Raw genomic sequence first — 14,732 nt, forward strand, 5'->3', positions numbered from 1 at the left:
TTACAGGAAAGGGAATTATACATACTTTTGGCTGAATACTTCCTGGTTCTGTAACTCGCACTGATTTCAATAATTTCCTCAGATATTGACGACTTTATTGTGGACGACGATGGCCAGCCCATCACAAAGAAGAGAGGCAAGAAGTTCTCAGGATACACGGACGCGTGAGTGTTCACACACACCTCCTCAGTCAACTAGACAGAACGGTATGATGCCATTTGACCTAGTTCTTTCCTTCCCGCATACAGTGCCTTCGGAAAGTATTCAGACCCCTTGATTTTTTCAAATTTTGTTACGTTACAGCTTTATTCTAAAATGGATTAAATAAATACAAATCCTCAGCAATCTAAACACAGTACCCCATAATGACAAAGCGAAATAAGGTTTTTTGAAATTTGTCCAAAGTTCTTAAAAATAAATAATACAGAAAATCCTTATTTACATAGGTATTCAGACCCTTTGCTGTGAGACTTGATATTGAGCTCTGGTGCATCCCGTTTCCATTAAACATCCTTGAGTTGTTTCAACAACTTGATTGGAATCCACCTGTGGTCAATTCAGTTGATTTGAACATTATTTGGAAAGGCACACACCTGTCTATGTAAGGTCCCACAGTTGACAGTGCATGTCAGAGCAAAGACCAAGCCATGAAGTCAAAGGAATTGTCTATAGAGCTCCGAGACAGGATTGTGTCAAGGCACAGATCTGGGGAAGGGTACAAAAACATTTCTGCAGCATTGAAGGTCCCCAAGAACCAAGTTGCCTCCATTCTTAAATGGAAGAAGTTTGGAACCACCAAGACTCTTTGTAGAACTGTTCACCCGGCCAAAGTGACCAATCGGGGAAGAAGGGCCTTGGACAGGGAGGTGACCAAGAACCCGATGGTCACTCTGACAGCTCTAGAGTTCCTCTGTGGAGATGGGATAACCTTCCAGAAGGACAGCCATCGCTGCAGCATTCTACAAATCAGGCCTTTGTGGTAGTGGGCAGACGGAAGCCACTCCTCGGCGAAAGGCACTTGACAGCCTGCTTGGAGTTTGCCAAAAGGCACCTGAAGGACTCTCAGACCATGAGAAACAAGATTCTCTGGTCTGGTGAAACCAAGATTGAACTCTTGGCCTGAATGCCAAGCGTCATGTCTGGAGGAAACCTGGCACCATCCCTATGGTGAAGCATGGTGGTAGCAGCATCATGCTGTGGGGATGTTTTTCAGCGGCAGGGACTGGGAGACTAGTCAGGATCGAGGGAAAGATGAACAAAGCAAAGTACAGAGAGATCATTGATGAAAACCTGCTCCAGAGTGCTCAAGACCTCAGACTGTGGCTAAGGTTTACCTTCCAACAGGACAACGACCCTAAGCACACAGCCAAGACGGTGCAGGAGTGGCTTCAGGACAAGTTTCTGAATGTCCTTGAGTGGCCCAGCCAGAGCCCGGACTTGAACCCGATCGAACATCTCTGGGCACCTGGAAATAGATATGCAGCAACACTCCCCATCCAACCTGACAAAGCTTGAGAGGATCTGCAGAGAAGAGTGGGAGAAACTCCCTAAATACAGGTGTGCCAAGCTTGTAGTGTCATACCCAAGAAGACTCCATGCTGGAATCGCTGCCAAAGGTGCTTCAACAAAGTACTGACTGAAGGAACTGAATACTTATTTAAATGTGATATTTCAGTTTTGTATTTTTTGTAAATTTGCAAGAATTTATAAAAACCTGTTTTTGCTTTGTCATGGGGCTTTGTGTGTAGATTGAGCGAGGGGGGGAAAAAACAATTTAATCCATTTTAGAATAAGGCTGTAACGTAGCAAAATGTGGAAAAGGCGTCACGGGGTCTTTCCGAAGGCGTTGTACATAGAAAGTGCAGAACAAACATTGAGAGTAGAGTATTTAAAACGTACCTGTTCAAAGCAACTATGATCCATTTATCTATTTTAATTACGTACATTGGTTTATGAAGCAGCTCTTCAATATGCCTACCAAGATATGCACCTATGTATGAAGTGATCAAATAATACAAAATGGAATCTCACCCCCTCCCTCACTCCTCCACACCCCATCCGTCTCTCTTCCTCATTCCTCTTTCCTCTTCTCCCCGTCTAAAGAGCCCTCCAGGAGGCCCAGGAGATCTTCGGCGGTGACTTTGACTTTGCAGAGTTTGATGCTGACGGAGCATATGACCAGGGTGAGGAAGAGGAGGAGGACCAGGATGAAGAGGGCTGGGACCGGCCCAAGAAGCAGACGAAGAGGAGAGTGGGGAGGAAGAGCATCTTCGAGATCTATGAGCCCAGCGAGCTGGAGAGTAGTCACATGACAGACCAGGACAACGAGATCCGCTCCACAGACATGCCAGAGAGGTTCCAGGTAAGGGGGGGGGGGTTTGTGTGTGTGTGTTTCTTTGTCTGTTTCACCCTCCTTGTGTCCTTGAATATAGTTGTGTCATCTCAATCAAGCTCTGTGTGTGTGTCTCACCCGCTCTCTGTGTTCTGTTCTGTAGCTGCGCTCCATCCCAGTGAAGCCTGCTGAGGATAATGAGTTGGAGGAAGAGGCAGAGTGGATCTACAGAAATGCCTTTTCAACCCCCACCATCTCCATGCAGGTAGGAACCTCTGACCATACTGCACATTCACTTCATACATACCACATACTGACTACATACTCACACACTATCTTAGCCCACCCCCACCATCTCCATACCGGTAGGAACCTCTGAACTTACTATAAAGCCCTAACTTACCATATGATATATCCAGGGCTCCAGAATAAAATGTTGTCCTGGTGGCGCTGGTGCAACTACATTTTTCAGTTGGTGGCCCCAGGCCATGATTTGGTCACACTAGAGCTATGGCGGTCACACAATTTCGTCAGCCGGTGATTGTCAAGCAAATAACTGTCGGTCTCACGGTAGTTGACCGTTAATTAACATAAACACATTTAGCATCTCCTGTCTTCCATGCATGCTGACCTTTGGAACATCTATATATTAAAAAGTGTAATAAATCCATGTAATATAGCCTACACCTTCACAATAAATCCACTATTTATTTTAGACAGGTCTAAAGAAGCATGATATGAAGAAAATGTAGTCTATTTCAGAAGAACAGAATGGCATACTCTTGAGTTGTCCTGATCAGGCTATGCCAAATGACTGTGGGTTACACGAGTTCATTTAGCAGACAAGATTAGCTTAGAATTCCGTGGCATTATTTTATAGTAATGAACAATTTCAAAAAGGCACTCGCACATCTGAGCAATCTTGTTGCAGGTGCATGGCAACAGTTGAAACAGGATGAAGGAAAAAAGGAAACCGCACACTGTTCTTGATAGTATCACTGATATTTAATAAGCTTACGTATCGGCCTCACGGCCTTCGTCAGAGCTTTTAGTAATGAACAATACAATTGAACAAAGCTGAATAAAATCAAAAGGATATTTTCTGAAACGATTTCAAGGAGTGCGCACATGGCTATTCTTTGTTTAACAGCGTTTTACAAAGAAATAGGTATTCCTATATGCTTAATTTAGAGTTATTAATGTAACTTTAGTTGTTCTACAAAAGTTGGGCCATATGTTTTGATTTTTAATACATTGTAAGGCTGCATGATGCGAAACAGTTGCTTTAAATGCATGAGCTCTGCTTTGTTTATTGCGCAGGCTGTACACACTACATCAGTCACTCATTCACAATTTGACTTGATAATGCCTCAAATTTCACGGTTGCATATTGTCACCCATCAGACTATTCTTGATTTCATCTTGTCTTTACATATACTAAATAATATGTGACATTTTATTTAGAATGGACCTTTATCATGCACCTGTATCGAAACAGAGGCAGCGGGAAAAAATACATGTCATCTATGCACTTAAATAGCGAAAGGAGGATGCTTTTCCCTTTGGTTTATTTTCATGCCAGCCAGGTAGGCTTTACTCCTGTTGTAAATATAATCAATGTGCTTCATATTAAGTTGAGAAATAAATATAGTAGGCCTAGCCTGTGGAAAGCTGATCGTCCTCTTTTTAGTCGAGACCATCACTCTAATTTCTTGCTCAATTGCATTGCCTGTTGAAATGTTGCATAACATGAGCTCATGAGCTCTCATGAAGTGTTTGATTTAGATTTTTGAACACATTTGTATTGATGTTTATTAGAGGGAAAATAGAGTGCTGAGTACCAGGCAGTTATCAAGTTTGGTAGGCTACTAATGACAATCAGCAGCATCAGAGCTTGGAGAAGCCTAATTACCGTGACTAAACGGTTACGTGGAATTTTAATACCTTCATGACTTGGGACTGCCGGTGTGGCAGTAGTACGGTCACCGCAACAGCCCTAGGTCACACCAATTTCTTTCTGCGGTGTCACGCAATTAAAAAAATGTTTAATCTTATAAAGTATTTCACAATGCTTTTAAAAAATATATATATTTTTTCAATTAAGGTGAATTGGCCTGCATCTTTATGTGCACTAATATCATAGGCACATTTATTTGGGACCATCTGAGTAACTCAAAACACATTAGCAAGATCTAAATATAAAAATATACTCGAAATATAATACCCAACTGCTAGTAGCCATGTATTAATTTAACAGTAAATGTAATGTCCAAAAGAAAGCGTACCCCGCTCCTCATCTCAAAGCCATATCAAATCTCAGTTGTAGGCTATAATAGTTGCTATTGAGCTCAAAGTTGAGAAATTATACCTAAAGAAAGCTGAGAACATCCTCTATTCAACTGTGAGAACAGGATAGTTGTGTTCTCCCCGCAATTGGATTTGAAAATATTATACAATCAGGAAGCATGTTTTCTCCCGGAGCATTTTTTTGGGGGGGACACCGCAACAGACCCCAGCGAAACAGGTACATGGGTAGGCAGACACTTTCATCACAGAAATCGTGAGGATAATGTACTTTACTGTTTGACCAAATCATGGGTTAAGCCTCCTAAAAAATAGGACATTTTTAGTGAGGAGACCATGTAGAATGTGCAGCTCGCACCGATGTGACTAATTAAAAAGGTAACTCACACAGCTAAGTCAAATGTCACAAAATGCGACTAAATAGTCGGTCTGAAACTCTGGATATATCCATATCAATCATCCTACAACCACCACATACCTTACAGACAACTCAGACACCCAACACCCATACACATGAACAGCCCAGCCCATTCCTTACAGTCTCGGCCGACTCCATACTCTTCTTTCTTTGTTAAAAAAAACAATCGACTGTTTTCTGGGTGTTCAGGAGAGTACAGACTACCTGGACAGAGGGACCACCACAAACTTCAGCAGGAAAGGCCCCAGCACCATCGCTAAGATCAAGGAGGCCCTCAACTTCATGAGGAACCAGCACTTTGAGGTACACCACCCGATTACATGTGCGTGAGTGTGTAGTGGCTGAGGCCCTAAAGGCGTCCGCATACAAAGTTTCGGTTTGCTCCTAGCAGATCTTGGCTAGGCGACGCAAACGTCTGCTCGCGGATTCCCTTAAGACCGTTGCTTGAAAAACAAGCAATATTACTGTTTGTCCCTCTTGAGGCGCCGTAGCAACAACATAGCCAATAGTCCGAATTAATCTGTAAATCAAGCTTTACAGTGGTGTCTGTCTCATGTTCTCACCCACTTTACATTCTTTGTTTCCTCCAGGTTCCGTTCATCGCGTTCTACAGGAAGGAGTACGTGGAACCGGAGCTCAACATCAACGACCTGTGGAAGGTCTGGCAATGGGACGAGAAGGTAAAGGATGACCTCATCACAACCTTTGGCATCTAACATGACTTTGAGGTTCACACCCCAGCCCCACACACTTTTGCGTATACCAGCAGTTGGTCACCTTAGCTTAGATTATGTTACAACTGTAATCCAATAGAAAGAATGTTGTTTCTTATTGACCCACTTCCTGTCTCTTGACCCCTGACCTCTGGGACCCCAGTGGTGCCAGCTGAAGAGCAGGAAACAGAACCTGACACGACTGTTCCGGAGGATGCAGTCGCACCAGTATGAACAGATCTCTGCCGACCCTGACAAACCCCTAGCTGATGGTATCAGACCCCTGGACACGGCTGATATAGAGAGGTACGTACAGCCAACCATAGGGTCAGAGGAGGTATGGACTGCGTCTGAATGGGCATCCTATTCCCTATCTTAGGGGTTGGCAACAGGTGGCCTGCAGGCCAGGTCTCAATTAGAGCCCGAATAATATGGGATTTTTGATCAGTTTCCTATTTTAGAGTGAAAATATTGGCCGATAACTGATATACAGTACCAGTCAAATGTTTGGACACACCTTGGACACACCAGTCAAATGTTTGGACACCTACTCATTCAAGAGTTTTTCTTTATTTTTACTATTTTCTACATTGTATAATATGAAATAACACATATGGAATCATGTAGTAACCAAAAGGTTTAAACAAATCAAAATATATTTCATATTTGAGATTCTTCGAAGTAGCCACCCTTTGCATTAATGACAGCTTTGCACACTCTTGGCGTTCTCTCAACTAGCTTCATGAGGAATGCTTTTCCAACAATCTTGAAGGAGTTCCCACATATGCTGAGTACTTGTTGGCTGCTTTTCCGTCACTCTGCGGTCCAACTCACCCCAAACCATCTCAATTGGGTTGAGGTCAGGTGATTGTGGAGGCCAGGTCATCTGATGCAGCACTCCATCACTCTCCTTGGTCAAATAGCCCTTACACAGCCTGGAGATGTGTTTTGGGTCATTGACCTGTTGAAACCAAATAATTGTCCCACTAAGCGTTAACCAGATGGGATGGCGCATCGCTGCAGAATGTAGACAAATAATATATCTGCACATTATGAATGAAAACATATGATTTATGGAAGTGGATAATTCAATAATAGCAGTAGGCAAAACAACAAAATGCAGATTGCAGAATAATTATAAATTGTTAAGCAAGCTTTGAATTTGTGTCCTAAAAGGTTAGGAGCATCACATAAAATCTATGGTAGCACCAGAAAGACAATATTTTTTTATGGAAAAACTGTTACTTTTGTGAAAGGAGGATAAACTGCATGGATTCCAGCCAAAACAATAGCCTAGGCTTGAGCTGCCTCACTGAGGCTACGCTTTGCCGCTCTGCCTCTCGCTTCAAGTGTAGCCTCAGTGAACGATCCTTGCTATCCAGGATCCTCGGGACCTCCCTACCCTCCATTGAAGTTGAAATGTTAAATGGTTATGTTAAGTTTCGGGTTAGGTAAGGGTTATGGGTAGTGGTTAGGGTTTAGGGATATCCCAAGGGTCCCATATAGCACTAACCCTCAAGTACTCTCACACAGTTAGTTGAGTACTCGTACTGGAAATGAGGGTGGCGAAATGTGAATTTGGACCAGTCCCTGACAAGTAACAACCCATACATCAAAATCTGCTTTGGAACCTGCTATGTTATTTTTTGTGTCTCTGAAAACATTGGAATGACCGCTTGAGGAATTCCCTTTGCAAAGAGCAAATTTAACACCAGATTTCGCAGGCTTCTCTAAAGGGCTGTAACGTTAACGTTACCACAGAGTTGATCGTTCTTAGCGTGGCACTTGCTTCACATTTGAGCATAGCATCCATTGTTTGTCACGACAACCCTACCACGTAACAGTATAGGTCCAGTGCGCATTTTTGGCACTTTATTGAGCTGGCACTCACCGTAGAGGCAGTAACAGTTCACAGTATTTCACTCTCCTCTCTAACTGGTGTAGTTGCTTTGGGTGATTGTGTCCAATCTTGCTGTAGCATGCCAAGGCAAGATAGGCTAATGGAAAGAGCGCCATCTTCAGCACAAATAATGAAATGCCCCCCCATGAAGAACAGCTTTTTTCCCCCCTGTTTTTTGGGTGGATTAAACGCTGATACAAATACATCCGAAAAGGCCAATATCGTCCGATAATATCAGCCAACCGATAAATCAGTCGGGCTCTATTCTCAATGTAATCAAGGTATGATATTATTGTTATTTTCAAATAAAATCTATTTTTGAGCTTAGATGTGGTCACTTTGCAATGTACAAATTATGATAATGTTTTTCCGGACCCCCGACCATTCACGCCGACCCGCGGCTGGATCTAGTTGCCTACCCCTGCCTTGTATAGAGTACTACCTTTGACCAGAATTCGTCTTAACACAGGGCCATAGGAGAACACTGTGGTATGAGGGGGGGTCAGTGTGACCTGTGTCAACAGGTCACACTGATATAGTTGATGATTGACAAGCTCTGTCCTGCACATTGTGTAAACTTGAAGCGACAGGTGTAAAAGGACCGATAAGGCATATTGTAGAAATAGAAGTTCAGGAATCAGTGCTTTTTTTTAAAAACAAGATTGTGTGCTCCAGTGTTGTAATGCACTAGGGGCCAGTTTCCCAGACACACAAAGCCTAGAGAATCCCCCCCAAAATTCTGTGCCTGGTATTCTGACTTGACATATTAATAACCAGATATTGAAACAGTTTATGAAAATACAGAATAATGTATTGAATATGTTGTGTGTATAATCCCATGTCCTTCGGTGCTGCGATGTAGCCTGTAAAGCGAGGAAGGTGTATGTTAGCACGCGGGCAAATCCTGTTATTTACGCTTTCCATGCATGTATTTTTGTGCGTTTAATTTACCTTACAAAGTGCACATTGTAATGGTTTTGAGATCACTATTTCTACAGGAGTATATGTTACAAACCTCCCTATTAATCCCCGTTATTGATGAGATAAAATGTTACCTCTGCTGCGTCGGGAGTTTTGGCAAGCCAGGTCTGCAGTATGAAGCTTTTATGTTACCCCAATCTATTATAGGCTTTTTTTCATGGGCTAATTGTTACCTAAAGCTAGTTAGTTGAGTTATATCTTATGGTGCATTTAATGCCTGTATTTCAACCTGTTAATTGTTGATACAGTCCGAGGTGAGCCCTGATAGAATTTAATTTAATCCATGTCATTCCTTTCTTGGCCGGGTTGCGGGCAGTTATTATTAAGGCCTGTTGTGTATTGAGTTTAACCTTTATTTGATTTATTTTCAGTTTACCCCAAGTTTGTTTCCTGTTCTGGCCATCGTCATGTTTATTTTGTTTGTACATTGCTGTACATAGTATACAACAGTTTTGGTACCTCTTCTCCACTAATAAAAGCCACCCCTGGGCACTGCACTGGGTCCATTTGTCTGCCTCCTAACTGAAACCTCCACCACTAGGGCAGTTTCCCATACACCTAGTTTGTGTCCAGGAAGCTGGACCAAGATTTCCCATTACATGATTGTCAAGGTTCAGAAGTCTCATATCCCCATGTCTTCATAAAAGAAAGGACCAATTTAGTAAAGTCCAGCTAGTGTAACTGTTTCCCTCTCCCCTCCTCATTTCTCCTTTCCTCACCTCTTCTCCCCTCCTGTAGACTGAAAGACGTCCAGTCCATAGATGAGCTGAGTGATGTGTACAGCCACTTCCTGCTGTACTACGGCAGAGACATCCCCAAGATGCAAAACACAGCCAAGGCCGCCAATAAGAAGAAGAAGCTGAGGAAGATCAAGGAGGTTAACGAGGACGGTAGGAAAACGTAATTTCTTGTGCTTATTATTACATTTTTTACTGAAAGCTGTTATAGTAAATAACTACATTGTTACCCAGAAATGATTTGATAAGGAGATCGAAACAGCTGCAATGAGGGTGGCATTGTTGCATGTAAAGTAAAATAACGGCACCTTTTGAACAACCATGCTTTGTCTTTTTTTAAATGTTTATCACCCTCCACACTGTGTGACATCATGTTTCTTCCCTGTCCATTCAGGGGAGGAGGAAGAGGTGGAGGTGGAGGAGGAGGAAGAGCAGAAGGGGCCAGACCTGAAGCTGGCATCTCGTAGAGACATGTACAGCATCTGTCGGAGCGCAGGGCTCGGTAAGTCACCTCTGCTGATCTCTAATATGGTGTCTTTATCCCTACTTAATGGACATATGCTTGACTTCGTTGTGCGTGTGGTGGATGCAAGGGCCTTGACATGTGAAATGTAAACCAGGTATGTAAACCAGGTATGTAAACCAGGTATGCGCACATGCAGTACCCTGCTCTGCCTCAAGACATTACTTCTGGCAATCTGTCCTTTTTGTATTCAGCAGAGACTGATGTTTTAAAATTAGGTCTGTCAAAGTTAATGCGTTACATTTTGAATGCCTTTTGAACACATGCCCTGCACCGCGCAGTCTTCAAAGGTCCTTCACAGTGTCCTTAAACAACAGCGGGTTCGACAATGCCCTAGCCAAATGGCCGTTTCAATAACAGCCCACCGAAACAACAACCACTGAGAGATGCTCTGTCCCTACAGAAAACGAACATCACCATGCCAACCACAGCTGACCTGGAGAAACTGTAGAATCTGGGGGCAGTACTGGGGCCATGCAAGTAATCTTCTTTATCACTCTGTTAGTGAGTGTGAGAGAGACCATTTTCTGTACATTTCCTGCTCAATGGTGTTGCATGCTTTGTGTCATCTCCTTTGGGTGATCGAGAGCTCTGATGACGTTCACAGACCTGGAGAAACGCAAGGAAAGCACAACCTCGCGTGGTTGAAGATCGCCACAGCACCCGACCCAAGGTTTAAGCACCTGAAGTGCCTTCCTAGACCTGAGAGGGTCTAGTGAGTGAGGTGTGTGCTTTGGTCAGCAACTTGCTGAAGGAAGAGAGGCCTGCACATCAACCTGATAAAGCAACAGAGTCAGAGCCACCAAAGAAGAAAGCTGCCCTCTTGTTCAGTCCTTCTGAGTCTGTGTCTGATGAAGAGGAGGAGTCCTTTGAGAAATGTGTGGAGTGTGGGCACACACCAGGCTGGCCTGCGTTGCACGAAGGCTCCTGGCAACGCCTGCCACATCAGTACCTTGTGAGAGGTTGTTTTCACTCTTTGGCCGTATCGTACAGAAGAAGAGAGCAGCTTTTTCATCTGAAAATGTCAATGGGCTTGTTTCTCTTAGCAACTTAGTCAGTGAAAAGAAATGGGAGGACGACTGAAGTGTATGGTCACAAGTTTATGTTCAGTGGAATTCATGACATTGTTGGACAGGTTTATGCTATTTGTTCTTTGTATCCATAGAGCCAGTGATTTTTTTTTCTTATAGCCAACCCTCCAATCGGTAACTGGGAGAACAATCATTTGGAATGGCTGACGCTTTAAGTGTGTGTGTGGGAACTTCATGAACATTTATGAGGGAGTAGGCCTACTGGGAGCATTATTAGGAAGTTACAGGACTTTTGTATTGCTTGTTTATGGTGAATATGCCATTAAAAACATTCTGATACAGAGTATTTGTTGTGTTTCAGTCCCTACATGCCTATAACTCAATACACAGCTTTTTTTTTCAGGTGGATTTTTTTATATTTAGCACCAAATTTGAGCAAATAAACTTTTGAGATTAACCACAGAATTTAATGCGATTAATCGTGACTATTTTAATCATTTGACAGCCCTAGTTAAAATATGAGTGCACTGAGACATGTATAAAGATTGAAGATCCTGTCTTCCTTCCCTTCTCTCTGTCTCAGACGGCCTGGCTAAGAAGTTTGGTCTGACTCCAGAGCAGTTTGGGGAGAATCTGAGAGACAGCTACCAGCGCCACGAGACAGAGCAGTTCCCTGCCGAGCCTTTAGAGCTGGCCAAAGACTACGTCTGCAGGTAACTACACCACACACACAGCAGGTAATAACAAGTAACTCTGTAGAGCTTGCCAAAGACTGTCTGCAGATAACGCACACACTGACCCCCTCTACCTCTTTTTGCTCTCTCTCTGTAGCCAGTTTAACAGTCCTGAGGCGGTGTTGGAGGGGACTCGTTACATGGTGGCCATGCAGATTTCCAGGGAGCCTCTGGTCAGACACGTCCTCAGACAGACCTTCCAGGAGAGAGCCAAGATCAACATCAATCCCACCAAGAAAGGAAAGAAGGTACGGGAACCAAGACAATGCACTAACACTAATGTAGAGTTCTTTAGGATATTTGGACTAAATGCCATGATATCTTCCCTATGTATCACCACTCTGCTTTACTATAGTTTAACAAACTGACAAGATACAAACGTGCTACAATGCTGTGCCAAAATATACCAAAGTATGAGTGAGACCTGTCTCTAGACGACAGCAAACGTGCAGACAATAAAACTAGGGCTGACCCCAATTAGTGGGTGGCAGGGTAGCCTAGTGGTTAGAGCAGGGTAGCCTAGTGGTTAGAGCAGGGTAGCCTAGTGGTTAGAGCAGGGTAGCCTAGTGGTTAGAGCAGGGTAGCCTAGTGGTTAGAGCGTTGGACACGTAACCGAAAGGTTGCAAGATCGAATCCCTAAGCTGACATGGTACACATCTGTCGTTCTGCCCCTGAACAAGGCAGTTAACCCACTGTTCCTAGGCCGTCATTGAAAATAAGAATTTGTCCTTAACTGACTTGCCTAGTTAAATAAATAAAAAATAAAATAGTAAACTGGTCGATTGTTTGGTCGCTAGGCTGTTGGTTGGCCGAGATCGTTTTAATCGAGCAGTAACAAATATATATACACTGCCATTTCAAAAGTTTGGGGTCACTTGTTTTTGAAAGGAAAGCGCATTTTTTGTCCATTAAAATAACATCAAATTGATCAGAAATACAGTGTAGACATTGTTAATGTTGTAAATGACTATTGTAGCTGGAAACGGACGATTTTTAATGGAATATCTACATGGGTGTACAGAGGCTCATCAGCAACCATCTCTCCTGTGTTCCAATGGCACGTTGTGTTAGCTAATCAAAGTTTATAGAAGTGAATCGCAAATTCAAAACCGCTGGACAGCAACATAATACGCTAAAGCACTGATCATTGGGAATGAGACTGCTTAGGCTTCATCCATAAATTAAGTAGGTAGTCTAGCCTACAAAACTAAAACAATCCAGATGTTCAAATCAAAAGGCCTGATCTAAAATGACATCAATATTGTAGCCACATCCCATGTCCCCGGTGGTGACACATTCAGAACTCAAAAGATGATTTAGTATTTGTACTGAACAAAAATCTAAACACGACATGATTAAAATTTCAACTATTTTACTGAGTTACAGTTCATATTACAGTTTCACATGACTGGGCAGGGGCAAAGCCATGGGTCGGCCTGGGAGGGCATAGGCCCACCCACTTGGGAACCAGGCCCAGCCAATCAGACTGAGTTTTTCCCCACAAATGGACTTTAATACAGACAGAAATATTTAATCAGCTGTCTGGGTGGCTGGTCTCAGACGATCCCACAGGTGAAGAAGCCGGATGTGGAGGTCCTGGGCCGGTGTGGTTAAACATGGTCTGCGATTGTGAGGCCGATTGGAAGTACAGCTAAATTCTCTAAAACGACGTTGGGAGGCAGCTTATGGTAGATAAAAACATTCAATGCTCTGGTAGCAGCTCTGGTGGACATTCCTGCAGTCAGCATGCCAATTTCATGCTCCTTTGTGTTCTGTGACAAAACTGCACATTTTTAAAGTGACCTTTTATTGTCCCCAACACAAGGTGCACCTGTGTCATGATGTTAATCAGCTTCTTGATATCCCACACCTGTCAGGTGGATGGATTATCTTGTCAAAGGAGAAATGCTCACTAACAGGGATGTAAACAAATTTGCACACAATTTGAGAGAAATAAGGTTTTCGTGCATATGGAAACTTTGATCTTTTATTTCAGCTCATGAAACATGCGACCAACACTTTAAATGTTGCGTTTATTTTTGTTCAGTATAAAAGCTCTGACGAAGGCCAAGAGAATAAGAAACACTTAAGTCAGAAAACAAAAATATAAAAATACTTCTGTTTTCAATGATGTAGCTGACAATGCAGTACTCGTGGTCATTTTATGGGGAACAAAAACTACTTGCCTACATTTGAACACCAGCGCAGAAGCTTCAGACATCTTCCCAATTAAGTAGCCTAGTTTTGTTTGTCTACTTGAAGAGAACTAGGGCCTATCACTCGCAGCCCACATCTTCCAATGCATTGTGGAAAAGTGTGCATCAAATTCTACTAGGCGAAGAGCTGAAATGAGTAACATCCTGGCATTTAAACCATACTCGATTTAGAATGCTATTGTAACCGATGTGAAATGGCTAGTTAGTTAGCGGTGGTGCGCGCTAATAGCGTTTCAATCAGTGACGTCACTTGCTCTGAGACTTGAAGTAGGGTTTCCCCTTGCGTTGCAAGGGCCGCGGCTTTTGTGGCGCGATGGGTAACGATGCTTCGTGGGGTGTCAGTTGTTGATGTGTGCAAGGGTCCCTGGTTCGAGCCCGGGTTGGGGCGAAGAGAGGGACGGAACCTACACTGTTACACTATTTCACACGCTATTAAACATTATATTTTTGCGTACTGAGATTGCGTGATTGCATTGTTTCCTGTTTTTTTTTTTCTTTTTCGGAAGCGCATCCCCATATCTAATTGTTCAGTTATTGTCAAAGCTGAAATGAAAGTGACATCCGGTCATTTAAAGTATACTTGATTTACAAAATGTCGCATACTTTATTTAAACTGATTTTTTTTCCGCATACTCAAGCGGCCTACTGTTTAGAACCCAAGTGTGGGCATTCGGACACTGTCAACGTTTATAATCACTATGTTTGACGTACAGCTACATTGCGTTATACCCTGAGTTGTTCGGAACAGAATGAGCCTATGTTTGTCGTATTGTGAATATAATTTGCCACAGAACATGTATCTCAATGCACTCATGACTCCATTCTATGCGCACCCAATTTACG

General features: G+C 43.0%; 1 protein-coding gene across 1 annotated transcript in view; it reads left to right on the top strand.

The window, feature by feature from the left end:
• Positions 1–14,732, top strand: part of LOC115154921 (transcription elongation factor SPT6) — a 75,488-nt gene that overhangs the window by 3,545 nt on the left and 57,211 nt on the right. Inside the window, exons 6-15 of the mRNA XM_029701637.1 lie at positions 83–164; positions 2,104–2,362; positions 2,496–2,597; positions 5,244–5,357; positions 5,645–5,734; positions 5,931–6,073; positions 9,387–9,538; positions 9,780–9,887; positions 11,523–11,652; positions 11,771–11,921. Of these exons, the coding sequence (XP_029557497.1) occupies positions 83–164; positions 2,104–2,362; positions 2,496–2,597; positions 5,244–5,357; positions 5,645–5,734; positions 5,931–6,073; positions 9,387–9,538; positions 9,780–9,887; positions 11,523–11,652; positions 11,771–11,921 (1,331 nt within the window). The remainder of the gene's footprint in view (positions 1–82; positions 165–2,103; positions 2,363–2,495; positions 2,598–5,243; positions 5,358–5,644; positions 5,735–5,930; positions 6,074–9,386; positions 9,539–9,779; positions 9,888–11,522; positions 11,653–11,770; positions 11,922–14,732) is intronic.

This window comes from Salmo trutta, chromosome 19 (assembly GCF_901001165.1).
Source record: "Salmo trutta chromosome 19, fSalTru1.1, whole genome shotgun sequence".
Lineage (NCBI taxonomy): Eukaryota > Metazoa > Chordata > Actinopteri > Salmoniformes > Salmonidae > Salmo > Salmo trutta.